General features: G+C 50.9%; 1 protein-coding gene across 2 annotated transcripts; it reads left to right on the forward strand.

Moving 5' to 3' along the window:
• Nucleotides 1-660: 660 nt before the first annotated feature.
• Nucleotides 661-24,270, forward strand: LOC136588719 (oocyte zinc finger protein XlCOF29-like). Of its 2 annotated transcripts, none has more exons than XM_066588137.1 (6): nucleotides 661-746; nucleotides 16,108-16,603; nucleotides 18,569-18,721; nucleotides 20,837-20,998; nucleotides 21,990-22,059; nucleotides 22,146-24,270. In XM_066588137.1, exons 2-6 carry the CDS (start codon nucleotides 16,133-16,135, stop codon nucleotides 23,333-23,335), a joined length of 2,046 nt encoding a protein of 681 aa, XP_066444234.1. In that variant the 5' UTR covers nucleotides 661-746; nucleotides 16,108-16,132; the 3' UTR covers nucleotides 23,336-24,270. The 2 variants fall into 2 exon arrangements, with proteins under 2 accessions (XP_066444234.1, XP_066444235.1); XM_066588138.1 differs by lacking the exon at nucleotides 661-746 and adding an exon at nucleotides 797-894.
• Nucleotides 24,271-27,770: the final 3,500 nt, after the last annotated feature.

The raw sequence follows: 27,770 nt of genomic DNA on the forward strand, positions 1-27,770 counted from the left end.
CTCCGTCCTGAGTCATCTGTGTGTATATATATGTATATATATATATATATGTATATATATATATATATATATATATATATATATATATATATATACGCCTCTCTAGATCTACTCCATCAGCCCCAGGAAGGCCGTCATGTATGTTGGTGGGCAGTACAAGGCCCCCGCCTATCGCAATGATACTTGTCTTGTGGATACGGGCATCGCTATGGAAACCTTCAGACGGGGTGATTCGCGGGGATTTACCGCCGGCACGATCACGTCCGTGAACAGGCGGCCTTCCACAGGCGTTGCGGTATCCCACAGTGGATCTCTGCAGCAGGAGGCGGCAGATGGATCTCTGCGGTAAGCTTATCTGACAGGCTCACCGCGGAGGATGCTGCGATTTGCCGTCCGTGAGTGCAGACTCGCTATGATTCTCCGCTCGTGGACAGGGGGGTGGGAGCTGTGGAGGGCTTGTACTGCGTTCCCCGTGTCCGAACCATCAAACCTATATAAACCCCTCAGGAGGTCTGACTCCTCCCCCACACGTGACTGATCACATGGTCATGACATCTTCACAGGTCCTGCAGCTCAGGCGTCTACCTTCTACCTACCATCAATGTGACCTGAAATGCCCCGCCCACTATTCCAACTCCTCCCCAATAACCTGTCACACGGGGCAGTGATGTCACGGTCATGTGACTGTGATGTCATCAAGGTCCTACGACAGGACAGACAGCAGCGCAACTGAAAACAACAGTGTGGTGAGAACGCCGCGCCCGGCCGCCCGCCGCAGGGGCAGCTCAGAGGGCACCCCGGCCCCCTCCAGTCCCCCGGCCCCCGCACGCTCCTGGGCGGCTGACCGCAGCGCGGCTCCCCGGAAATAATCACAGAAAAATGACCGAGCGATCTGTGAGGATTAACCCTTAGCAATCCAGTGCCTGCCCGCGTCCCACATTCACACCTCCCTGCAGGCTCCAGGACCCTGCAGGACAGCGCTCCGATGTCACAGGCTGTTCACCGCCACAGCGCCGCCTACTGTGCTGTTACAGATGTGCCGGATGTAACGGGGGGAGGGGAGGGGAGGGGAGGAGAAGGGGGCAGTGTTACTCCCGGGGTGACGGGTATAGATGTAATGGGGGCAGTGTTACTCCCGGGGTGACGGGTATAGATGTAATGGGGCAGTGTTACTCCCGGGGTGATGGGTATAGATGTAATGGGGGCAGTGTTACTCCTGGGGTGACGGGTATAGATGTAATGGGGTGCAGTGTTACTCCTGTGGTGACGGGTATAGATGTAATGGAGGGCAGTGTTACTCCTGGGGTGACGGGTATAGATGTAATGGGGGCAGTGTTACTCCCGGGGTGACGGGTATAGATGTAATGGGGGGCAGTGTTACTCCCGGGGTGACGGGTATAGATGTAATGGGGGGCAGTGTTACTCCCGGGGTGACGGGTATAGATGTAATGGGGGGCAGTGTTACTCCCGGGGTGACGGGTATAGATGTAATGGGGGGCAGTGTTACTCCCGGGGTGACGGGTATAGATGTAATGGGGGCAGTGTTACTCCCGGGGTGATGGGTATAGATGTAATGGAGGGCAGTGTTACTCCCGGGGTGATGGGTATAGATGTAATGGGGGGCAGTGTTACTCCTGGGGTGATGGGTATAGATGTAATGGGGTGCAGTGTTACTCCTGGGGTGATGGGTATAGATGTAATGGGGTGCAGTGTTACTCCTGGGGTGATGGGTATAGATGTAATGGGGTGCAGTGTTACTCCTGGGGTGATGGGTATAGATGTAATGGGGTGCAGTGTTACTCCTGGGGTGATGGGTATAGATGTAATGGGGGGGCAGTGTTACTCCAGTGGTGACGGGTATAGATGTAATGGGGGCAGTGTTACTCCAGTGGTGACGGGTATAGATGTAATGGGGGCAGTGTTACTCCTGGGGTGACGGGTATAGATGTAATGGGGGGGCAGTGTTACTCCTGGGGTGATGGGTATAGATGTAATGGGGGCAGTGTTACTCCTGGGGTGATGGGTATAGATGTAATGGGGGCAGTGTTACTCCCGGGGTGATGGGTATAGATGTAATGGGGGTAGTGTTACTCCTGGGGTGATGGGTATAGATGTAATGGGGGTAGTGTTACTCCTGGGGTGATGGGTATAGATGTAATGGGGGCAGTGTTACTCCTGGGGTGATGGGTATAGATGTAATGGGGGCAGTGTTACTCCTGGGGTGACGGGTATAGATGTAATGGGGTGCAGTGTTACTCCTGGGGTGATGGGTATAGATGTAATGGGGGCAGTGTTACTCCCGGGGTGATGGGTATAGATGTAATGGGGGTAGTGTTACTCCTGGGGTGATGGGTATAGATGTAATGGGGGCAGTGTTACTCCCGGGGTGATGGGTATAGATGTAATGGGGGTAGTGTTACTCCTGGGGTGATGGTTATAGATGTAATGGGGGCAGTGTTACTCCTGGGGTGATGGGTATAGATGTAATGGGGGCCGTGTTACTCCTGGGGTGATGGGTATAGATGTAATGGGGTGCAGTGTTACTCCTGGGGTGACGGGTATAGATGTAATGGGGTGCAGTGTTACTCCTGGGGTGATGGGTATAGATGTAATGGGGTGCAGTGTTACTCCCGGGGTGACGGGTATAGATGTAATGGGGTGCAGTGTTACTCCTGGGGTGACGGGTATAGATGTAATGGGGTGCAGTGTTACTCCTGGGGTGATGGGTATAGATGTAATGGGGTGCAGTGTTACTCCTGGGGTGACGGGTATAGATGTAATGGGGTGCAGTGTTACTCCCGGGGTGATGGGTATAGATGTAATGGGGGGCAGTGTTACTCCCGGGGTGACGGGTATAGATGTAATGGGGTGCAGTGTTACTCCTGGGGTGACGGGTATAGATGTAATGGGGAGCAGTGCTACTCCCGGGGTGACGGGTATAGATGTAATGGGGTGCAGTGTTACTCCTGGGGTGATGGGTATAGATGTAATGGGGGGGCAGTGTTACTCCTGGGGTGACGGGTATAGATGTAATGGGGTGCAGTGTTACTCCTGGGGTGATGGGTATAGATGTAATGGGGTGCAGTGTTACTCCTGGGGTGACGGGTATAGATGTAATGGGGGGCAGTGCTACTCCCGGGGTGACGGGTATAGATGTAATGGGGGGCAGTGTTACTCCCGGGGTGACGGGTATAGATGTAATGGGGGCAGTGTTACTCCCGGGGTGATGGGTATAGATGTAATGGGGGCAGTGTTACTCCTGGGGTGATGGGTATAGATGTAATGGGGTGCAGTGTTACTCCTGGGGTGACGGGTATAGATGTAATGGGGTGCAGTGTTACTCCTGGGGTGACGGGTATAGATGTAATGGGGTGCAGTGTTACTCCTGGGGTGACGGGTATAGATGTAATGGGGTGCAGTGTTACTCCCGGGGTGATGGGTATAGATGTAATGGGGGGCAGTGTTACTCCCGGGGTGACGGGTATAGATGTAATGGGGTGCAGTGTTACTCCTGTGGTGATGGGTATAGATGTAATGGGGTGCAGTGTTACTCCTGGGGTGACGGGTATAGATGTAATGGGGTGCAGTGTTACTCCTGGGGTGACGGGTATAGATGTAATGGGGGCAGTGTTACTCCCGGGGTGACGGGTATAGATGTAATGGGGGCAGTGTTACTCCTGGGGTGACGGGTATAGATGTAATGGGGTGCAGTGTTACTCCTGGGGTGATGGGTTAGATGTAATGGAGGGCAGTGTTACTCCCAGGGTGATGGGTATAGATGTAATGGGGAGCAGTGTTACTCCTGGGGTGACGGGTATAGATGTAATGGGGGCAGTGTTACTCCCGGGGTGACGGGTATAGATGTAATGGGGGCAGTGTTACTCCTGGGGTGACGGGTATAGATGTAATGGGGTGCAGTGTTACTCCTGGGGTGACGGGTATAGATGTAATGGGGTGCAGTGTTACTCCTGGGGTGACGGGTATAGATGTAATGGGGGGCAGTGTTACTCCCGGGGTGATGGGTATAGATGTAATAGGGTGCAGTGTTACTCCTGGGGTGATGGGTATAGATGTAATGGGGTGCAGTGTTACTCCCGGGGTGATGGGTATAGATGTAATGGGGGGCAGTGTTACTCCTGGGGTGAGGGGTATAGATGTAATGGGGGGCAGTGTTACTCCTGGGGTGACGGGTATAGATGTAATGGGGGCAGTGTTACTCCTGGGGTGACGGGTATAGATGTAATGGGGGGCCGTGTTACTCCTGGGGTGACGGGTATAGATGTAATGGGGGCAGTGTTACTCCTGGGGTGATGGGTATAGATGTAATGGGGTGCAGTGTTACTCCTGGGGTGATGGGTATAGATGTAATGGGGTGCAGTGTTACTCCCGGGGTGACGGGTATAGATGTAATGGGGGGCAGTGTTACTCCTGGGGTGACGGGTATAGATGTAATGGAGTGCAGTGTTACTCCTGGGGTGACGGGTATAGATGTAATGGGGGGCAGTGTTACTCCTGGGGTGACGGGTATAGATGTAATGGGGTGCAGTGTTACTCCTGGGGTGACGGGTATAGATGTAATGGGGGGCAGTGTTACTCCCCGGGGTGATGGGTATAGATGTAATGGGGGGCAGTGTTACTCCCCAGGGTGATGGGTATAGATGTAATGGGGGGCAGTGTTACTCCCGGGGTGATGGGTATAGATGTAATGGGGGGCAGTGTTACTCCCGGGGTGATGGGTATAGATGTAATGGGGGGCAGTGTTACTCCTGGGGTGACGGGTATAGATGTAATGGGGGGCAGTGTTACTCCTGGGGTGATGGGTATAGATGTAATGGGGGGCAGTGTTACTCCCGGGGTGACGGGTATAGATGTAATGGGGTGCAGTGTTACTCCTGGGGTAATGGGTATAGATGTAATGGGGTGCAGTGTTACTCCTGGGGTGACGGGTATAGATGTAATGGGGAGCAGTGTTACTCCTGGGGTGATGGGTATAGATGTAATGGGGGGCAGTGTTACTCCCGGGGTGACGGGTATAGATGTAATGGGGGGCAGTGTTACTCCTGGGGTGATGGGTATAGATGTAATGGGGGCAGTGTTACTCCTGGGGTGACGGGTATAGATGTAACGGGGGGCAGTGTTACTCCTGGGGTGATGGGTATAGATGTAATGGGGTGCAGTGTTACTCCTGGGGTGACGGGTATAGATGTAATGGGGGGCAGTGTTACTCCTGGGGTGATGGGTATAGATGTAATGGGGGGCAGTGTTACTCCCGGGGTGATGGGTATAGATGTAATGGGGGGACAGTGTTACTCCTGTGGTAATGGGTATAGATGTAATGGGGGGACAGTGTTACTCCTGTGGTAATGGGTATAGATGTAATGGGGGGCAGTGTTACTCCTGGGGTGACGGGTATAGATGTAATGGGGGTAGTGTTACTCCTAGGGTAATGGGTATAGATGTAATGGGGGGCAGTGTTACTCCTGGGGTGACGGGTATAGATGTAATGGGGGTAGTGTTACTCCTAGGGTAATGGGTATAGATGTAATGGGGGGCAGTGTTACTCCTGGGGTGACGGGTATAGATGTAATGGGGTGCAGTGTTACTCCTGGGGTGACGGGTATAGATGTAACGGGGGGCAGTGTTACTCCCGGGGTGACGGGTATAGATGTAATGGGGGGCAGTGTTACTCCCGGGGTGACGGGTATAGATGTAATGGGGGGCAGTGTTACTCCTGGGGTGACGGGTATAGATGTAATGGGGGCAGTGTTACTCCCGGTGTGACGGGTATAGATGTAACGGGGGGAAGTGTTACTCCCGGGGTGATGGGTATAGATGTAATGGGGGGCAGTGTTACTCCCGGTGTGACGGGTATAGATGTAACGGGGGGAAGTGTTACTCCCGGGGTGATGGGTATAGATGTAATGGGGGACAGTGTTACTCCCGGGGTGACGGGTATAGATGTAATGGGGTGCAGTGTTACTCCTGGGGTGATGGGTATAGATGTAATGGGGGGCAGTGTTACTCCCGGGGTGATGGGTATAGATGTAATGGGGTGCAGTGTTACTCCTGGGGTGACGGGTATAGATGTAATGGGGTGCAGTGTTACTCCTTGGGTGACGGGTATAGATGTAATGGGGTGCAGTGTTACTCCTGGGGTGATGGGTATAGATGTAATAGGGTGCAGTGTTACTCCTGGGGTGATGGGTATAGATGTAATGGGGGGCAGTGTTACTCCCGGGGTGATGGGTATAGATGTAATGGGGTGCAGTGTTACTCCTGGGGTGATGGGTATAGATGTAATAGGGTGCAGTGTTACTCCTGGGGTGATGGGTATAGATGTAATGGGGGGCAGTGTTACTCCTGGGGTGATGGGTATAGATGTAATGGGGGGCAGTGTTACTCCTGGGGTGATGGGTATAGATGTAATGCGGAGCAGTGTTACTCCCGTGGTGACGGGTATAGATGTAATGGGGGGCAGTGTTACTCCTGGGGTGATGGGTATAGATGTAATGGGGGCAGTGTTACTCTCGTGGTGATGGGTATAGATGTAATGGGGGCAGTGTTACTCCTGGGGTGATGGGTATAGATGTAATGGGGGGCAGTGTTACTCCCGGGGTGATGGGTATAGATATAATGGGTTGCAGTGTTACTCCTGGGGTGACAGGTATAGATGTAATGGGGGCAGTGTTACTCCTGGGGTGATGGGTATAGATGTAATGGGGGCAGTGTTACTCCTGGGGTGATGGGTATAGATGTAATGGGGGGACAGTGTTACTCCTGGGGTGACGGGTATAGATGTAATGGGGGTAGTGTTACTCCTGGGGTGACGGGTATAGATGTAATGGGGGTAGTGTTACTCCTGGGGTGATGGGTATAGATGTAATGGGGTGCAGTGTTACTCCCAGGGTGATGGGTATAGATGTAATGGGGGGCAGTGTTACTCCCGGGGTGATGGGTATAGATGTAATGGGGGGCAGTGTTACTCCTGGGGTAATGGGTATAGATGTAATGGGGGGCAGTGTTACTCCTGGTGTGACGGGTATAGATGTAATGGGGTGCAGTGTTACTCCTGGGGTGATGGGTATAGATGTAATGGGGAGCAGTGTTACTCCTGGGGTGATGGGTATAGATGTAATGGGGGGCAGTGTTACTCCTGGGGTAATGGGTATAGATGTAATGGGGGGCAGTGTTACTCCTGGGGTGACGGGTATAGATGTAATGGGGGGCAGTGTTACTCCTGGGGTGACGGGTATAGATGTAATGGGGGTAGTGTTACTCCTAGGGTGATGGGTATAGATGTGATGGGGGGCAGTGTTACTCCTGGGGTGACGGGTATAGATGTAATGGGGGGCCGTGTTACTCCCGGGGTGATGGGTATAGATGTAATGGGGGGCAGTGTTACTGCCGGGGTGATGGGTATAGATGTAATGGGGGGCAGTGTTACTCCTGGGGTAATGGGTATAGATGTAATGGGGGGCAGTGTTACTCCTGGGGTGACGGGTATAGATGTAATGGGGTGCAGTGTTACTCCTGGGGTGACGGGTATAGATGTAATGGGGGGCAGTGTTACTCCCGGCGTGACGGGTATAGATGTAATGGGGGGCAGTGTTACTCCTGGGGTGATGGGTATAGATGTAATGGGGGGCAGTGTTACTCCTGGGGTGACGGGTATAGATGTAATGGGGGTAGTGTTACTCCTGGGGTGATGGGTATAGATGTAATGGGGGGCAGTGTTACTCCTGGGGTGACGGGTATAGATGTAATGGGGTGCAGTGTTACTCCTGGGGTGATGGGTATAGATGTAATGGGGAGCAGTGTTACTCCTGGGGTGATGGGTATAGATGTAATGGGGGGCAGTGTTACTCCTGGGGTGACGGGTATAGATGTAATGGGGAGCAGTGTTACTCCTGGGGTGATGGGTATAGATGTAATGGGGGGCAGTGTTACTCCTGGGGTGATGAGTATAGATGTAATGGGGGGCAGTGTTACTCCTGGGGTGACGGGTATAGATGTAATGGGGGGCAGTGTTACTCCTGGGGTGATGGGTATAGATGTAATGGGGAGCAGTGCTACTCCTGGGGTGACGGGTATAGATGTAATGGGGGTAGTGTTACTCCTAGGGTAATGGGTATAGATGTAATGGGGGGCAGTGTTACTCCTGGGGTGACGGGTATAGATGTAATGGGGTGCAGTGTTACTCCTGGGGTGACGGGTATAGATGTAATGGGGGGCCGTGTTACTCCCGGGGTGATGGGTATAGATGTAATGGGGGGCAGTGTTACTCCTGGGGTGATGGGTATAGATGTAATGGGGGCAGTGTTACTCCCGTGGGGATGGGTATAGATGTAACGGGGGGCAGTGTTACTCCCGGGGTGACGGGTATAGATGTAATGGGGGGCAGTGTTACTCCCGGGGTGATGGGTATAGATGTAATGGGGGGCAGTGTTACTCCCGGGGTGATGGGTATAGATGTAATGGGGGGCAGTGTTACTCCCGGGGTGATGGGTATAGATGTAATGGGGGGCAGTGTTACTCCCGGGGTGATGGGTATAGATGTAATGGGGGGCAGTGTTACTCCCGGGGTGATGGGTATAGATGTAATGGGGGGCAGTGTTACTCCCGGGGTGATGGGTATAGATGTAATGGGGGCAGTGTTACTCCTGGGGTGATGGGTATAGATGTAATGGGGGCAGTGTTACTCCTGTGGTGATGGGTATAGATGTAATGGGGTGCAGTGTTACTCCTGGGGTGACGGGTATAGATGTAATGGGGGGCAGTGTTACTCCTGGGGTGACGGGTATAGATGTAATGGGGGGCAGTGTTACTCCTGGGGTGACGGGTATAGATGTAATGGGGGGCAGTGTTACTCCCGGGGTGACGGGTATAGATGTAATGGGGGGCAGTGTTACTCCTGGGGTGACGGGTATAGATGTAATGGGGGGCAGTGTTACTCCCGGGGTGACGGGTATAGATGTAATGGGGGGCAGTGTTACTCCCGGGGTGACGGGTATAGATGTAATGGGGGGCAGTGTTACTCCCGGGGTGACGGGTATAGATGTAATGGGGGGCAGTGTTACTCCCGGGGTGACGGGTATAGATGTAATGGGGGGCAGTGTTACTCCTGGGGTGACGGGTATAGATGTAATGGGGTGCAGTGTTACTCCTGGGGTGACGGGTATAGATGTAATGGGGTGCAGTGTTACTCCTGGGGTGACGGGTATAGATGTAATGGGGGGCAGTGTTACTCCTGGGGTGACGGGTATAGATGTAATGGGGGGCAGTGTTACTCCTGGGGTGACGGGTATAGATGTAATGGGGGGCAGTGTTACTCCTGGGGTGACGGGTATAGATGTAATGGGGGGCAGTGTTACTCCTGGGGTGACGGGTATAGATGTAATGGGGGGCAGTGTTACTCCTGGGGTGACGGGTATAGATGTAATGGGGGTAGTGTTACTCCTGGGGTGACGGGTATAGATGTAATGGGGGGCAGTGTTACTACTGGGGTGATGGATATAGATGTAATGGGGTGCAGTGTTACTCCCGGGGTGACGGGTATAGATGTAATGGGGGGCAGTGTTACTCCTGGGGTGACGGGTATAGATGTAATGGGGGGCAGTGTTACTCCTGGGGTGACGGGTATAGATGAAATGGGGGGCAGTGTTACTCCCGTGGTGACGGGTATAGATGTAATGGGGGGCAGTGTTACTACTGGGGTGACGGGTATAGATGTAATGGGGGGCAGTGTTACTCCTGGGGTGATGGGTATAGATGTAATGGGGTGCAGTGTTACTCCTGGGGTGACGGGTATAGATGTAATGGGGAGCAGTGTTACTCCTGGGCTGATGGGTATAGATGTAATGGGGGGCAGTGTTACTCCCGGGGTGATGGGTATAGATGTAACGGGGGGCAGTGTTACTCCCGGGGTGATGGGTATAGATGTAATGGGGTGCAGTGTTACTCCTGGGGTGATGGGTGTAGATGTAATGGGGCGCAGTGTTACTCCTGGGGTGATGGGTATAGATGTAATGGGGGACAGTGTTACTCCTGGGGTGATGGGTATAGATGTAATGGGGGACAGTGTTACTCCTGGGGTGACGGGTATAGATGTAATGGGGGGGCAGTGTTACTCCCGGGGTGACGGGTATAGATGTAATGGGGTGCAGTGTTACTCCTGGGGTGACGGGTATAGATGTAATGGGGGTAGTGTTACTCCTGGGGTGACGGGTATAGATGTAATGGGGTGCAGTGTTACTCCCGGGGTGACGGGTATAGATGTAATGGGGGGGGCAGTGTTACTCCTGGGGTGACGGGTATAGATGTAATGGGGGGGCAGTGTTACTCCTGGGGTGACGGGTATAGATGTAATGGGGGGCAGTGTTACTCCTGGGGTGACGGGTATAGATGTAACGGGGGGCAGTGTTACTCCCGGGGTGATGGGTATAGATGTAATGGGGGGCAGTGTTACTCTCGGGGTGATGGGTATAGATGTAATGGGGTGCAGTGTTACTCCTGGGGTGATGGGTATAGATGTAATGGGGGGGCAGTGTTACTCCCGGGGTGATGGGTATAGATGTAATGGGGGGCAGTGTTACTCCCGGGGTGACGGGTATAGATGTAATGGGGGGCAGTGTTACTCCCGGGGTGATGGGTATAGATGTAATGGGGGGCAGTGTTACTCCTGGGGTGACGGGTATAGATGTAATGGGGGGCAGTGTTACTACTGGGGTGATGGATATAGATGTAATGGGGTGCAGTGTTACTCCCGGGGTGACGGGTATAGATGTAATGGGGGGCAGTGTTACTCCTGGGGTGACGGGTATAGATGTAATGGGGGGCAGTGTTACTCCTGGGGTGACGGGTATAGATGTAATGGGGGGCAGTGTTACTCCCGTGGTGACGGGTATAGATGTAATGGGGGGCAGTATTACTCCTGGGGTGACGGGTATAGATGTAATGGGGGCAGTGTTACTGCCGGGGTGACGGGTATAGATGTAACGGGGGGCAGTGTTACTCCTGGGGTGACGGGTATAGATGTAACGGGGGGCAGTGTTACTCCCGGGGTGACGGGTATAGATGTAATGGGGGGCAGTGTTACTCCCGGGGTGACGGGTATAGATGTAATGGGGGGCAGTGTTACTCCCGGGGTGATGGGTATAGATGTAATGGGGGGCAGTGTTACTCCTGGGGTGATGGGTATAGATGTAATGGGGGGCAGTGTTACTCCTGGGGTGATGGGTATAGATGTAATGGGGGCAGTATTACTCCTGGGGTGACGGGTATAGATGTAATGGGGGTAGTGCTACTCCTGGGGTGATGGGTATAGATGTAATGGGTGGCAGTGTTACTCCTGGGGTGACGGGTATAGATGTAATGGGGTGCAGTGTTACTCCTGGGGTGATGGGTATAGATGTAATGGGGAGCAGTGTTACTCCTGGGGTGATGGGTATAGATGTAATGGGGGGCAGTGTTACTCCTGGGGTAATGGGTATAGATGTAATGGGGGGCAGTGTTACTCCTGGGGTGACGGGTATAGATGTAATGGGGGGCAGTGTTACTCCTGGGTGACGGGTATAGATGTAATGGGGGGCAGTGTTACTCCTGGGGTGACGGGTATAGATGTAATGGCGTGCAGTGTTACTCCTGGGGTGACGGGTATAGATGTAATGGGGGGCAGTGTTACTCCTGGGGTGACGGGTATAGATGTAATGGGGCGCAGTGTTACTCCCGGGGTGATGGGTATAGATGTAATGGGGTGCAGTGCTACTCCTGGGGTGACGGGCATAGATGTTATGGGGGGCAGTGTTACTCCCGGGGTGACGTGTATAGATGTAATGGGGTGCAGTGTTACTCCTGGGGTGACGGGTATAGATGTAATGGGGTGCAGTGTTACTCCTGGGGTGATGGGTATAGATGTAATGGGGTGCATTGTTACTCCTGGGGTGATGGGTATAGATGTAATGGGGGGCAGTGTTACTCCCGAGGTGACGGGTATAGATGTAATGTGGTGCAGTGTTACTCCTGGGGTGACGGGTATAGATGTAATGGGGGGCAGTGCTACTCCCGGGGTGACGGGTATAGATGTAATGGGGGGCAGTGTTACTCCTGGCGTGACGGGTATAGATGTAATGGGGGGCAGTGTTACTCCCGGGGTGATGGGTATAGATGTAATGGGGGGCAGTGTTGCTCCCGGGGTGATGGGTATAGATGTAATGGGGGGCAGTGTTACTCCTGGGGTGACGGGTATAGATGTAATGGGGGGCAGTGTTACTCCTGGGGTGACGGGTATAGATGTAATGGGGTGCAGTGTTACTCCCGGGGTGATGGGTATAGATGTAATGGGGGGCAGTGTTACTCCCGGGGTGATGGGTATAGATGTAATGGGGGGCAGTGTTACTCCCGGGGTGACGGGTATAGATGTAATGGGGTGCAGTGTTACTCCTGGGGTGACGGGTATAGATGTAATGGGGGCAGTGTTACTCCTGGGGTGATGGGTATAGATGTAATGGGGGGCAGTGTTACTCCTGGGGTGACGGGTATAGATGTAATGGGGGGCAGTGTTACTCCCGGGGTGACGGGTATAGATGTAATGCGGGGCAGTGTTACTCCTGGGGTGACGGGTATAGATGTAATGGGGGGCAGTGTTACTCTTGGGGTGACGGGTATAGATGTAACGGGGGGCAGTGTTACTCCCGGGGTGACGGGTATAGATGTAATGGGGGCAGTGTTATTCCCGGGGTGACGGGTATAGATGTAACGGGGGGCAGTGTTATTCCCGGGGTGACGGGTATAGATGTAACGGGGGGCAGTGTTACTCCCGGGGTGACGGGTATAGATGTAATGGGGTGCAGTGTTACTCCTGGGGTGACGGGTATAGATGTGATGGGGGGCAGTGTTACTCCCCGTGGTGACGGGTATAGATGTGATGGGGGGCAGTGTTACTCTCGGGGTGACGGGTATAGATGTAACGGGGGCCAGTGTTACTGCCGGGGTGACGGGTATAGATGTAACGGGGGACAGTGTCACTTCCGGGGTGACGGGTATAGATGTAACGGGGGGCAGTGTTACTCCTGGGGTGACGGGTATAGATGTAACGGGGGGCAGTGTTACTCCTGGGGTGACGGGTATAGATGTAACGGGGGGCAGTGTTACTCCTGGGGTGACGGGTATAGATGTAATGGGGCGCAGTGTTACTCCCGGGGTGACGGGTATAGATGTAATAGGGTGCAGTGTTACTCCCGGGGTGATGGGTATAGATGTAGTGGGGGGCAGTGTTACTCCCGTGGTGATGGGTATAGATGTAACGGGGGGCAGTGTTACTCCTGGGGTGACGGGTATAGATGTAATGGGGGCAGTGTTACTGCCGGGGTGACGGGTATAGATGTAACGGGGGGCAGTGTTACTCCAGGGGTGACGGGTATAGATGTAACGGGGGGCAGTGTTACTCCCGGGTTGACGGGTATAGATGTAATGGGGGGCAGTGTTACTCCCGGGGTGACGGGTATAGATGTAATGGGGGGCAGTGTTACTCCCGGGGTGACGGGTATAGATGTAACGGGGGCCAGTGTTACTCCCGGGGTGACGGGTATAGATGTAACGGGGGGCAGTGTTACTCCTGGGGTGACGGGTATAGATGTAACGGGGGGCAGTGTTACTCCCGGGGTGACGGGTATAGATGTAATGGGGGGCAGTGTTACTCCTGGGGTGATGGGTATAGATGTAATGGGGGGCAGTGCTACTCCCGGGGTGACGGGTATAGATGTAACGGGGGGCAGTGTTACTCCCGGGGTGATGGGTATAGATGTAACGGGGGGCAGTGTTACTCGTGGGGTGACGGGTATAGATGTAATGGGGTGCAGTGTTACTCCTGGGGTGATGGGTATAGATGTAATGGGGGGCAGTGTTACTCCTGGGTTGATGGGTATAGATGTAATGGGGGCAGTGTTACTCCCGGGGTGACGGGTATAGATGTAATGGGGGGCAGTGTTATTCCCGGGGTGATGGGTATAGATGTAATGGGGTGCAGTGTTACTCCTGGGGTGATGGGTATAGATGTAATGGGGGGCAGTGTTACTCCCGAGGTGACGGGTATAGATGTAATGTGGTGCAGTGTTACTCCTGGGGTGACGGGTATAGATGTAATGGGGGGCAGTGCTACTCCCGGGGTGACGGGTATAGATGTAATGGGGGGCAGTGTTACTCCTGGCGTGACGGGTATAGATGTAATGGGGGGCAGTGTTACTCCCGGGGTGATGGGTATAGATGTAATGGGGGGCAGTGTTGCTCCCGGGGTGATGGGTATAGATGTAATGGGGGGCAGTGTTACTCCTGGGGTGACGGGTATAGATGTAATGGGGGGCAGTGTTACTCCTGGGGTGACGGGTATAGATGTAATGGGGTGCAGTGTTACTCCCGGGGTGATGGGTATAGATGTAATGGGGGGCAGTGTTACTCCCGGGGTGATGGGTATAGATGTAATGGGGGGCAGTGTTACTCCCGGGGTGACGGGTATAGATGTAATGGGGTGCAGTGTTACTCCTGGGGTGACGGGTATAGATGTAATGGGGGCAGTGTTACTCCTGGGGTGATGGGTATAGATGTAATGGGGGGCAGTGTTACTCCTGGGGTGACGGGTATAGATGTAATGGGGGGCAGTGTTACTCCCGGGGTGACGGGTATAGATGTAATGCGGGGCAGTGTTACTCCTGGGGTGACGGGTATAGATGTAATGGGGGGCAGTGTTACTCTTGGGGTGACGGGTATAGATGTAACGGGGGGCAGTGTTACTCCCGGGGTGACGGGTATAGATGTAATGGGGGCAGTGTTATTCCCGGGGTGACGGGTATAGATGTAACGGGGGGCAGTGTTATTCCCGGGGTGACGGGTATAGATGTAACGGGGGGCAGTGTTACTCCCGGGGTGACGGGTATAGATGTAATGGGGTGCAGTGTTACTCCTGGGGTGACGGGTATAGATGTGATGGGGGGCAGTGTTACTCCCCGTGGTGACGGGTATAGATGTGATGGGGGGCAGTGTTACTCTCGGGGTGACGGGTATAGATGTAACGGGGGCCAGTGTTACTGCCGGGGTGACGGGTATAGATGTAACGGGGGGCAGTGTTACTCCTGGGGTGACGGGTATAGATGTAACGGGGGGCAGTGTTACTCCTGGGGTGACGGGTATAGATGTAACGGGGGGCAGTGTTACTCCTGGGGTGACGGGTATAGATGTAATGGGGCGCAGTGTTACTCCCGGGGTGACGGGTATAGATGTAATAGGGTGCAGTGTTACTCCCGGGGTGATGGGTATAGATGTAGTGGGGGGCAGTGTTACTCCCGTGGTGATGGGTATAGATGTAACGGGGGGCAGTGTTACTCCTGGGGTGACGGGTATAGATGTAATGGGGGCAGTGTTACTGCCGGGGTGACGGGTATAGATGTAACGGGGGGCAGTGTTACTCCCGGGGTGACGGGTATAGATGTAATGGGGTGCAGTGTTACTCCTGTGGTGACGGGTATAGATGTAATGGGGGGCAGTGTTACTCCTGGGGTGACGGGTATAGATGTAATGGGGGCAGTGTTACTCCAGGGGTGACGGGTATAGATGTAACGGGGGGCAGTGTTACTCCCGGGGTGACGGGTATAGATGTAATGGGGTGCAGTGTTACTCCTGTGGTGACGGGTATAGATGTAATGGGGGGCAGTGTTACTCCCGGGGTGACGGGTATAGATGTAATGGGGGCAGTGTTACTCCTGGGGTGACGGGTATAGATGTAACGGGGGGCAGTGTTACTCCAGGGGTGACGGGTATAGATGTAACGGGGGGCAGTGTTACTCCCGGGGTGACGGGTATAGATGTAATGGGGTGCAGTGTTACTCCTGTGGTGACGGGTATAGATGTAATGGGGGGCAGTGTTACTCCCGGGGTGACGGGTATAGATGTAATGGGGGCAGTGTTACTCCTGGGGTGACGGGTATAGATGTAATGGGGGCAGTGTTACTCCTGGGGTGACGGGTATAGATGTAATGGGGGGCAGTGTTACTCCCGGGGTGACGGGTATACATGTAATGGGGGCAGCGATGAGTTACTGTCTTTCTTTATGTCCTTCAGCTTTCTCCAGAAGTAACATTAAAAGATGCCAAGATGCTTTGTTGAGCGATGCCACAACTACGGGGGGAAGCGGCTGAACATCATTCTGCACTCCTTTCCCAACAACCTGGATAAGATTAAGACATGGCTGCGGTGCATCGAGCGGAGCGGACACGTCATGCGGGACATTGAGGAACTGGCCGGGAGGATATTCGAGGGGAAGACCAACAACCGGTTTCGGGTGTGCTCGGAGCACTTCACCGAGCCCTCTTACCAGCCCAGCGGCTTGAGGAAGACACTCAGGAAGGATGCCGTCCCCACAATTTTCCGTGATGTGCCTCCACAAAAATGTCCGTGGCAGAAAGTGAAACCAGCACTTAAGAGCGCACGCGCGGACCCGTTCGCTGCCGCAGCGACTCACCGCGGAACGGTCATGTCTCTTCAGCGAAAACGTCAGAGTAATTTCCATCCAGTGCGCTTAACCCCTTCTGTCCTAGGTCCTCATGGATGTGGCCGGGTAGGTGGCACCAGCGCAGCTCTAGTGTGTGGCCTATGGGTACATTTACACGGAAGGAGAAATCGTTCACCCGAGCAAATGGTGACGGGTCGTGTAGGATAGTGAATAGCAACAATTTATGACAGGGAGCACGATTATTAAACAAGAAACCAGAACATCACCCCCCCATCCTCCCCGAATACTTCCCAGGGGTATTCTGTAACTGTTTGCTGTTGATTATCATCAGGGTGGGTCCCCGATCAGCTGATCAGCCAGGTCGCTGTGCTGGACAACTATATCAGTGATCATGGCCAGAAGTGTTATAGGAGGTATCGCTCTCATTGATTTCAATAGGAGTGAAGCTGACTGTTATTCTTCTGGCCCTGACTACCAACGCCGACATCCGGCCCGCTGCACTGACAGGCCACCCATGGTGGATAATAAGCCAGTTTACACTTGCCTCTCTCTCCTCTCCGCACCATGGCTCCAGGCCTCTGGCCATATTTACAGGCTGCAGCAGCCTGTAAGCGCCCGTAAGCATGCTGCTGCAGCCTATAAGCATTACATCACAGGGACGACCCAGAGTGACAGTGGTGGGCACAACACAGAGCCCAGAGAGGTGAACATCATCTGCTTTCACCTGTTTGGCTACAGTTTATCTAGGACGGCCTCTTTAAGGACACAACACTCTTGGGCAGTTTTCATCGCACCATGTTATTTTTGTGTCCCCATGGCCCCATCAGGGCTTGTTCGTTGCGTGGCAGGCTGTGGTTTTTATTGGTACTATTTTGGGGTAAAAACAATGTATTATTTTAATTTTCGGGGGGGCGGGGTGCAGGAGCACATTACCCAGTATGCAGTATAAGGGACAGCATTTTTCTCTGCAGGTCAGTAGGATCAATACAATACAAAGATGTTTGAGGTTTTTCCATCTTTTTCCACCATAAAAACTTTTCCTAAACGACCTGTAGGTTTTTTCCTGGGCGGAGCTGTGTAAGCTTGTTGTGTGGGGGCTGTAGGTTCTATTGGTACTATTTTGGGGTGCATAAGACTTTTTGGATCACTTTTAATGCGCTTTTTGGGAAGTGAAATTAACAAATAAAAGCATTTGAGTTCCTTCTTCTTTAAGCGTTTGTTGGGATAGCAGCTTTATTGTACTGGTTGCTGTGGGGGGGGGGGGGGTAACTTTTTCACACTTTTTTGTTTAAGTAAAATGATCTGACTGTAGGGGACTTGAACCTGCAATCGTATGATCATTTAGCCAGTACACTGCAGTACTTCAGATAATCCCAACAGGTACTTCTGTACTGCAGTATATGAATTCTATTCATTTACATCGAAAAACATGGCAGACCCAGAGGCCCAAGAACGTGACAGAGGAAGCTCCCTATGTAAACTCCACGTGTGCCACAATCAACATTGGCCGCAGCACATAAGGTGTTAACAGCAGGGATCGGTGTTCTCTCCAGTCACCACAGTTGCAGCAGGACCTCGGACCTCTGAGTCAGTCTCCTGACACTTCGCGCTCTCGCTGGTGTCTTACTGGGTGTTCTTGATTGAAAGCCCCGGCCCCCTGACATGAGCTTCTGTTACTGACCATCAGGATGATCAGCGGCATCTTCTGGTATCTGAAAAGGCAGTCCGCCATAATACATAATTCAACATAACTTTATTAACACTCAACATGATATCATCCATAACTCAAAAATGGCGGATATTGGAAGCATGACCGCACTTATCAATTTCTGATGAAATTCTACCCTTAAGTCACGTATCCCATGACCCTCATTTCATTGAAGCTTCTTGGGCCGACTGACCCCACCATAGTGCCAACAGCTTTCCTCCACCCCTCCAAGTGTTCTTGTTTCTGTTCAGAAGACATTCTGGGTGGCCCTGACTTCTGAATCGCCCTGTACTTGTACTTTTAATGGCATTATAACATTTATTTACAAAGTCACACCGACACCTTTCACTTCTGACTTGTAGGCCAACATGAAGGCGACCATTAAGGCCACTGAGCGATTCCAACAAGACACCATGGAAACCAAAGACGGTTACAGTACGGAGACAAAAAGAATGGGCGTTACGCATGTGATACTAAAGCTCACCCTGGAGATCATCTGCCTCCTGACTGGAGAGGTAAGGACTACTTCTGGTCTCTTGACCTAATCCTTGCCACGGACGTATCTCATGCGTGGTTTAGTCACAATCTAGTCTGAGATCAAGCAGGTTGATATGGGAGCTGAATATAATTGTAGCTCTCATTCAGCAGCGGGTGGTGGGGGGATCGGTGATCTTCCTCCTGTTACTATATGGCTTCAGATGACCCCAATGGGATGGGTAATATGAACTTCATGTTCTCACCCCCTCCAAGCAATCAGAGGGCAGTCTTGCTCTCTGCCACATATAGGAGAGGTATTTTTTTCCTGGAATAGTTGCTCATCTAATTATCCATCCATGTATAATTAGGCCGTTTATGGACCCCCACGACCTTCTGGTCAATCATTGGCTGGAGGGTGGGTGTGGCTAGCTTCAGCTCATGAACATGGAGGAATAGTTCTCTGTGTGGCTCTTACGACCCTGTTTCCCCCAAAATAAGACCTTGTCATATTAATTTTTGCTGCACAAAAGGCGCTAGGTCTTATTTTCAGGGATGTCCTATTATACATTGCCTAGCAGGCTCGGTTGAGGTCCCCCCGCTGATCTCCGGAGCTGTGGTGCGCTTCTTGCAGTCCTCAGCTGCTGACAGAAGATCGTTTCCTGGTTATGAGATTCATAAATCCCGTCTCCAGGAAGTGATGACTCTGATTGGTTCTTGAGCGCTGCTCAGCCAATCGATACAGTGCTCGATGAATCAATCACAGCTATTGCGTTGTGGAAGCCAGATTCATAAATTGGCCGAGCCGTGGGATTGATTGGCCAATTTATAAATCCCACTTCACAACATGATGGCTGTGATTGGTTCTCGAGCGCTGCTCAGCCAATCAGTGCAGCGCTCAAGAACCAGTCAGATCCATCGCTTCCTTGAGGTGGGATTTGTGAATCCCGTAACCAGAAAGCGATCTTCTGTGTGCGGTTGGGGACTGCAGCAAGCGCTCCACAGCTCCAGAGATCAGCAGGACGGACCTAGACCGAAGCTGTGTTAGGGAAATCATCGAAGGGATTTCATAGTGTTTCATTGTCTGATCTGTATTGTATGTGAGAAGCTGTGTACACAAATCACTGACACATGACAGCAGCTACTATCATACGACAATGAAGCTCTTCTGCTTTATTACAAGGCAGACACTTGTATAGGTTTGTTCACCAACCTAAGCAGATGTGTGGGTGGTTACGATCTGCACAATTGGCTCAGCTTGTAATGACTCCAATGATTAACATATGTCAACGCCTTAAGGTGTATGCTGCTACTAAAGCACGTAATTCCTAGGAAGCGAAACTTAAGGGGAAGAATAGGCTCATTCTGTATTCGTTGTTCTAATAGCTCTTCTCCGAAGGGAGGGGGTCTGAACCCGTCATCTCAGGACATTCGTAAGGATATGGGGGAGTATAAGCCTGCATTTAATACATACCAGTGCAGAACAGACACATGTTAACCGTTTATCTGCTAGCTATTCACTAAGAAGGAAGATATACCAATATCCATCTCTCTCACACACACACACACACATATTATATATATATATATATATATATATATATATATATATATATAGGCTGACGTGAGAAGCATATGAAAAGATAACATATACAATAGAATACATGGTACTAGAACACCTGTTAAGTAACTTATTGCTTTTTTATGTAATGCAGCTAGGGCTTATTTTCAGGGTAGAACTTGTATTTCAAGCCTCCCAAAAATCCTGAAAAACCAGGGTAGAGCTTATTTTCATGGAATCATGGTAATAATATGCAAGTTTCTTCCAAACTCCTGCACAGATCCACACAGCAGGCATATCACTGTAATCTGTGTGACAGGCACGACCTGATGGCGTTCTCAGAGAGGGGGGCAAAAAGATAGTCACCGATTCTGTTTGTCATGTATTTGTGCAAGTCGAAAATGTGACCCTTGTCCCGACTACCACGGGTGCAAAATGTCCAAAAAAAACAGCGGTGAAAGGGTTAGAGGGGATTAATACATTGAAAGCGGCTTGGATTGTATGAGAAGGTGTAGCACACTCTAGCGGAGGTATGCCTAAGGTTCTGCCAAGGGTCTACGATGCATTGTGATATTTAGTTTGTCTTCAATCAAAGGACTATATTGTTACAAAGAAGACCTCTAGTTATGAGGAAAGATGGAGCCGGACGCCGAGCCCCTTCATGGAGCCGCCATCCCACTCTTTGGTGCATTCGAAAAGCAATGAGCAGAAGATCCTAAACCTCACCAAGAAGATCATTGAGCTGCTGACGGGAGAGGTGAGACCGCCGGGGATGGGGGACATTCCACATTTGGAGAGGGGGTGGGACGGCAATGCAGCATCAATGGCGGCAGCTTCCTGCATGCTGGGGTAGTGTGAAGTGATGAGCGCTACATGAACAGCAGGGAAGAAAATCATCCAAAAGAAATGGCTGCAACTAAATGTAGATGGCTGGATGTGGTCGGGATGGGGGTCGTGGGGGATCTCTCATACATGTGCATTGGGTAGAATAAAGTGTAACCTTGTGTACAGGGAAGACTACTGGTAAGCCCTTGGCAGCTCATCTCTGTTGTGCTTACAGAGGGTGCCCCTTCTCTCTGTCAACCACTTGGGTGCTGTGGTCTGTATTGGCCGCGACATCTTAGGGGTTCGGCATTATGTCTATTTTCAGCGGTTAGAGCGGTCTGTTGGCTTTATAATACACCAACTCGGTAAGTGAGCATAGCTCTTTACCTGCACCATCATTACACCATAATAGTACAGTGACTCGTGGGGACAACCTGTCCTTCACAAAGCACTAATATGGCAGAGGGTACCAAGGGATAATGTAAAGAACTAACCTCTGAGTGCAAATAATACCAGCACGCTAGCCCTCACTGAGCTTAGAAGAGTCACTTCTCAATGCCAGTCCTCTTGGGACAGACCACCTGTCTATCTCCAACAGTAGAACCATGGGGATGGATGTGGTAAAGGGCTATTCTAGCTTCACACCTTCACAATAGGTATGTAGTTAAAAAGGCTAAAAGGAGAAGCATGTCCATCAGATAAAATCCTTTGTACAGAGGAAGCAAACCAAATCTGCCCCATGACAACTCTGCCTGGTGGGGTAATTCCTGCTTGACAGTTGATACCATAAACTACATGTCTGGTTGCTTTCTTTGAAACGTCTCTTTTTGTAGTCTCTTTCCTCATTGAGTTCCGCCTGTTACCGCCTTGCTAACCGGTATTCCTCAGGATTTCCTTGATGATGTCACTATTTCTCTTTGCAGAAGTGTGAATATTTAGAAGATCATCGGCAAGGCTTTAGTATGGAGAGCCAGCGGCCTCCCCCCTCTCTCGGTAATATTTTATGGCTGCTCTGTTCTGTCTGGAAGCATAAGTGTATACAGCTAGTACCGAAATCAGATTCTCTCTGTTACTTTCAGATGATATGATAAATGGCTTGAGCGACCCTAGTATCGAGGAACCGTCATGTGAAAAGAAGGAAGACCTCCGTACTCCCACAGACAGTGATATTAAGGCTGAAGCCGTCTCATATTATGGAAGAAACCTCACAGATCTGATCAGTTACACCTCCACAGGTGATGCCCAACACCATCCATCTACTCCTATCAAGGAGGAACCCGTCTCGTGTGATGAAGGCATCTTCACAGGCCCTGAGATCACTTCACACGCAGATCAGATACAACAACATGCATCTCATCCTGTCAAGATGGAATCGGTGTCTCGTGAAAGTGGAAACCTCACGGACCCCAACATTTATACACCCACAGATCACGCACCACAATATTCATCTCTTATTAAGGGGGAATCCATCACATGTGATGGAGGAAACCCGACAGACTATAGCATCTATACACCAACTGATCATGTTGACCATTATTCTTCTGCTGGTATGGAGGAACTATCCTCATGTGATGGAGGAAACCGGACCAACCCCACAGATCTTGCGCATCAGCATGCATCTGATCATGGTATAGCTGAAGCCGTGCTGGCTGATGAAGAAAGGGCCATAAGTACTGATATGTATCCAGAAGCACAGCACTCGTCAACTGGCTTGGAGTGTGTCAATGAAGATGTGCAAAGTAACTATTCATTGTTTGATAAAGGCAATTTAGATACCGATATCTATGCTCTCATAAAACATGCACAGGCAAAATATACCTTCACTCGTATTGAAGATGGTTCGAGTTCAGAGGAAGAGGAGAACTCTAAAGACACAGAGCCACCAGCCGATCATACTCTGCCATGTCCAACCAACGGCCCTGGAGAAGCGGTCCCACAGACTTTCCAGTGTCCCGACTGTTCAGAATGCTTTACTAGGAAATCAGGGCTGATTAATCACCGGCGCAATCATAGACAAGAGAAGTTGACCTGTTCCAAATGTGGCAAAGTCTTCTCCAAAAGATCCAGCCTTCAAAACCACCTGACCTTACACACCGGGGAGAAGCCCTATGCTTGTCCCGTATGTGGAAAGTGTTTCGCTCGGAAGAGTAATCTGATCTCCCACGAGACGATTCACTCCGGGAAGGCGTCTTTTATATGCGCGGAGTGCGGCAGGTATTTTGTCTGTAAAGTCCATCTCACCAAACATCAGATTATTCATGAAAAGTAGTCCTCCTTCCCAGCTTGCGCACAATCTAGATCTGCAGCTCTTCCATGGTCGGAGTCACTCTGGTAGCGTCTGACCTGAGGTCTGGAGCAGCATGACAGATGTAGCTCCACTAGTGTTGTGTGATCGTACCACTTGTTTGCCATTTACTCCATTTCAGTTCTCTTCATTTCCTAGGACTGCCATCTTTTTGCTTCCATGCTGGAGTTGGGGTGACTTCATACAGCCAGTATTTGTTCTCAGACTTTCATTGGCAGAACCCAACAAAGTACAGCACAGCGTCAGTCCTGGGAATGCTGCGGCTTTCATTCACTGCAATCGGTGAACTCCACGTCCAAACCCACAATGAAAACCACATGGAAAACGTAGGGATCTCGTTCGGGATCGAGTACCGCGTGAGCTTGCCCGTACACGGCCGCTGCTTCCACTCTTTACCAGCGCAGGACTTGGAGACTTCTCTTGCCATGCAAGTAACTTTTCCCTCTTACTCTTCCGTTCTTTACAATGTGGTTTTTAGAATCCTACTTTTTCAGATTGAAAAGATCCATGTCTTTATTAAAGGCCATTAATGATCTCATCCTGGTGTCATGAGTCTTGGTGCTTAGCATGAAAGCCTTCTCCTCTCCTCAGTGCAGACCCTCAGGAGGAGCGAACTGCAGCCTGGGGCTAAAAGTATTACCTTCATCCAAAGATTTCCTCTCGTTCTCCGCCGAGTCTCGATACGAGTTGTAAACACCAATGTTCTATTTACGTCGTACACGTGGGGATAACTGAGCGTATCGTGTCACCGTGAAGCCATGTTGTTGATGTTGGGTGTTGGATGTTCAGGTTCACCTATATAGATGACCGTGTATGAAGCCATCCTTCCCCAGTAAGTCCATCGCTCTCACTACTTTATCTGTCTGACCTGTAAATAAAATGTCTTGTTCGGAGAAGAATGTGCTGTTGACTTATTTTTTTAACCTATTATATTCATGGAAGACTCATCAAAAGTATAGGATCAAAAATGGCTGAGGACCTATATATGTAGCCTGTATACAGAAGGGGAGGAGCTACAGAACTGCATCCTAAACCACAGAGGTCAATGATATTGTGATGGGACACTTTGGCAGCATTACATTTTGTTATGTTGTTGTCCGTCACACTCTGGAGGTCTCCTCTCTCTATTCCAGTCACCTCCATGCAGTGCAGCCCCCTGTCAGGCCACATCTTGATGGAGATATTTTTTACTTTCACTATCAGTCCCAAGATGCATCAGACCAACATTAATTAAGCCGATACCATTTTTGTCTGTTTAATTAACATTAACTTCTGTATTGATCTAAATAAGCTACAGCCCATAAGGATACAGTCAGGAGGATGAGCTGTGATCTCCTCTACTTTACCTGTGTGATCATCACCAGTAACTGTGATAGGAGTGCTGGTCTGCCCCTCAACATGGTTGCTGTGGTAAATCCATGTAACTGCATCCCACAAGCAGAAACTGACTAGAAAATGACTCCATAACCCCAAGTAGATCTGAGCCGATCAGAAGTGACATCTCGTGACTAGAGATGAGCGAGTACACTCGCTAAGGCACATTACTTGAGCGAGTAGTGCCTTAGCCGAGTATCTCCCCGCTCGGCTCTAAAGATTCGAGGACCGGCGGAGGAGAGCGGGGAGGAATGGAGGGGAGATCTCTCTCTCCCTCTCTCCACCCCGCTCCCCGCCACAACTCACCTGTCACCGGCGCCGGCCCCCGAGTCTTTAGAGACGAGCGGGGAGATACTCGGCTAAGGCACTACTCGCTCATCTCTACTCGTGACCATCTGAGGAGAAAGAGGCCAGGAGATCCAGACACAAAGGAATAACTAACCAAGGCAACACTAACTTATATATACCACCGGGATAGCTACATAATGATGAATAAATAAATGACTGAGGGGCCCTTAAAAAAAACTCCAGGGTGCTTCTTTAAAAGGGTTCTCTGAGACTACAGAATGGGCAACCAAAAGTATGGAGCGGTACCTGGTAACCCATGGAGGGTCTGTGACACTTCAGTCAGCTGAGGAACGGAGGGCAGTCGTGCGACCTAGGGGTTACGGTAGCACCACACAGTCAAAAAAATGGCCGATTTGGGTTGGTTAGTAGATGGCAGAAAGACCAAAAGTTCAGTTTTTAAAAGATGAAGTTTCAGAAGTAAATGATGTTGGAGACGGCGGCCAGACAGTAGTGAGGAGGGGCGTGACGTCACGGAAGAGCACAGAACCGGGTCTCATCGGTATCAAGGTGGCAGTAAAAGCCAAATCTGCTGTTAGTTTGTCCAATAGGGGCTATGTAGATGGAGAAGAGGACCAAGGACCGAGCCCTGAGGAACACGAAGAGGAGAAGAACTGATACACTGAACAAGTGGGATGATCCAGAGCGAGCAGCGCCCTTAAAGGGGTGGTCCAAGACTAAAAGAAAACATTGGTACAGGGAATGGACTCTGCCTGCCTGAACTGAACCACGGCCGCCTAGCAAACCATTTATTGTTCAGTGGCTGGCAGCGTTTGCACCCAACGATTATTGTTCCATTTTGCACAATCCAGCAATAAACTGAAGGCCAATCGTTCAGTGCAAAAGGGCCCTGGGCAGAGAAATGGCTAATTTGGAGGGAGTAGACCAAGTGTTCTCGGAGTTACAGAACCACATTTTTCCATCCCCGCTCCCCTTTCCTGATTGTCACACTCTACATGTCTCCTCTGTATATTGCAGTCACTTGCATGCAGTGCAGCCTCCTGTCTGATGCTTATCAGGCATTAACTTGATGTTGCTTTCACATAAATTCCATGATGCATAAGCACAGGGTTACATGAACAGCTACAGCCTGCACCATTTCTGCAACACCATCATGGTAATCTGTATTCTAGATTCACCTGAATATGCTACAGACCCTAATTATACAGTCCGGAGGATTAGCTGTGATCTCCTTCATTATAGCTGTGTGACAGGAGCCTCTGATCATTAGCAATAACTGTGATAAGAGTGTCTGTGCCCCCTCTACTCCGTTTCTGTGGTAGATCCATGTAACAACATCACACTGACTAGAAACTGAATACGTAACCCCAAGTAAATCTAAATTAGTCAGAATTGAGATCACATGACCATCTGAGGAGAAAAAAGGCGGGAGATTCAGACACGAAGGAATAACTAAACAAGGTAACACCAGCCAGCTTATATTACTGGGGGATAGTTACATGAATGAAAAAGAAACTCCCTGCGATGGCCCTTTAAGAGATGATGGGGGTATTAGTGCTGTAACAGTGTGGGGATATGTTACCTTACATCTCTTTAGCACAATGTAGGATGCTTCAGGCTAATCCCACATGCAATACCGCTTTTCTCTAGCACTTTTCTCCACTATGAATCAAAGTGCTCCACATGGCATGAATGTCTTAGGGATCTCCTTAATGGTGCACATCTGCGTTGGAGCCTCCAGCCGGAGGTTCTGTCATAAGTGCATCTGAAAATACCCGAAGAAAAAGCGCTGCATGTCAAAAGCCGGGCAGCTGGGGGAAAGCAGGCGGACGCCATTATAGTCAATGGGATCTGCCCGGCGCTGTTTGCTTCCATCTCGGCTTCGGGGATTCCCCTTTCCTGCAGGAAATCCAGAATCCCCAACACAGGGGTGAAAGCAGCCTTAGGCCTGCAGAAAGTAATGTTTTCAGTCTGTTTTAAAACTGGACTCACCCAACGTTTGCTACACGAACATAAAATGTTTGGAAAATCAGTCCTAAAAGTTTTAAGAACTGATTATTTTAATTGGCAAGCACTTCAAGATAAATCATAAACTTTGAGTTTGACACATCGAGTGATTGTCAGGCCAGGGCAAAGATCCTGTTACATCTAGCAGTGCTGGATTCGCCTTGAACTGTTCGCCATCCACAGCTTGGTCTGCCATGTTTTGGGGATGTGGCAACAGTCAAACCAGTAAGCAGTTGGTATGAACATCGCAGATGTACAAGGTGCCGGTACTGGTTATACAGGTGAGTAGAGATGTACAAGGTGCCGGCACTGGTTATACAGGTGAGTAGAGATGTACAAGGTGCCGGCACTGGTTATACAGGTGAGTAGAGATGTACAAGGTGCCGGCACTGGTTATACAGGTGAGGGGAGATGTACAAGGTGCCGGCACTGGTTATACAGGTGAGTAGAGATGTACAAGGTGCCGGCACTGGTTATACAGGTGAGTAGAGATGTACACGGTGCCGACACTGGTTATACAGGTGAGTAGAGATGTACAAGGTGCCGACACTGGTTATACAGGTGAGTAAAGATGTACAAGGTGCATGGCACTGGTTATACAGGTGAGTAGAGATGTAAAAGGTGCCGACACTGGTTATACAGGTGAGTAGAGATGTACAAGGTGCCGACACTGGTTATACAGGTGAGTAGAGATGTACAAGGTGCCGGCACT

Source organism: Eleutherodactylus coqui, chromosome 13 (assembly GCF_035609145.1).
Source record: "Eleutherodactylus coqui strain aEleCoq1 chromosome 13, aEleCoq1.hap1, whole genome shotgun sequence".
Lineage (NCBI taxonomy): Eukaryota > Metazoa > Chordata > Amphibia > Anura > Eleutherodactylidae > Eleutherodactylus > Eleutherodactylus coqui.

What these genes read in the sequence shown, in the direction of transcription:
- LOC136588719 (XM_066588137.1), top strand. Translation starts at nt 16,133, where the DNA reads ATGCCAAGATGCTTTGTTGAGCGATGCCACAACTACGGGGGGAAGCGG. An exon ending in GTCCTCATGGATGTGGCCGG is followed by an intron (nt 16,604 to 18,568) that starts GTAGGTGGCACC and finishes TCTGACTTGTAG; the next exon opens with GCCAACATGAAGGCGACCAT. An exon ending in GCGGCCTCCCCCCTCTCTCG is followed by an intron (nt 22,060 to 22,145) that starts GTAATATTTTAT and finishes TGTTACTTTCAG; the next exon opens with ATGATATGATAAATGGCTTG.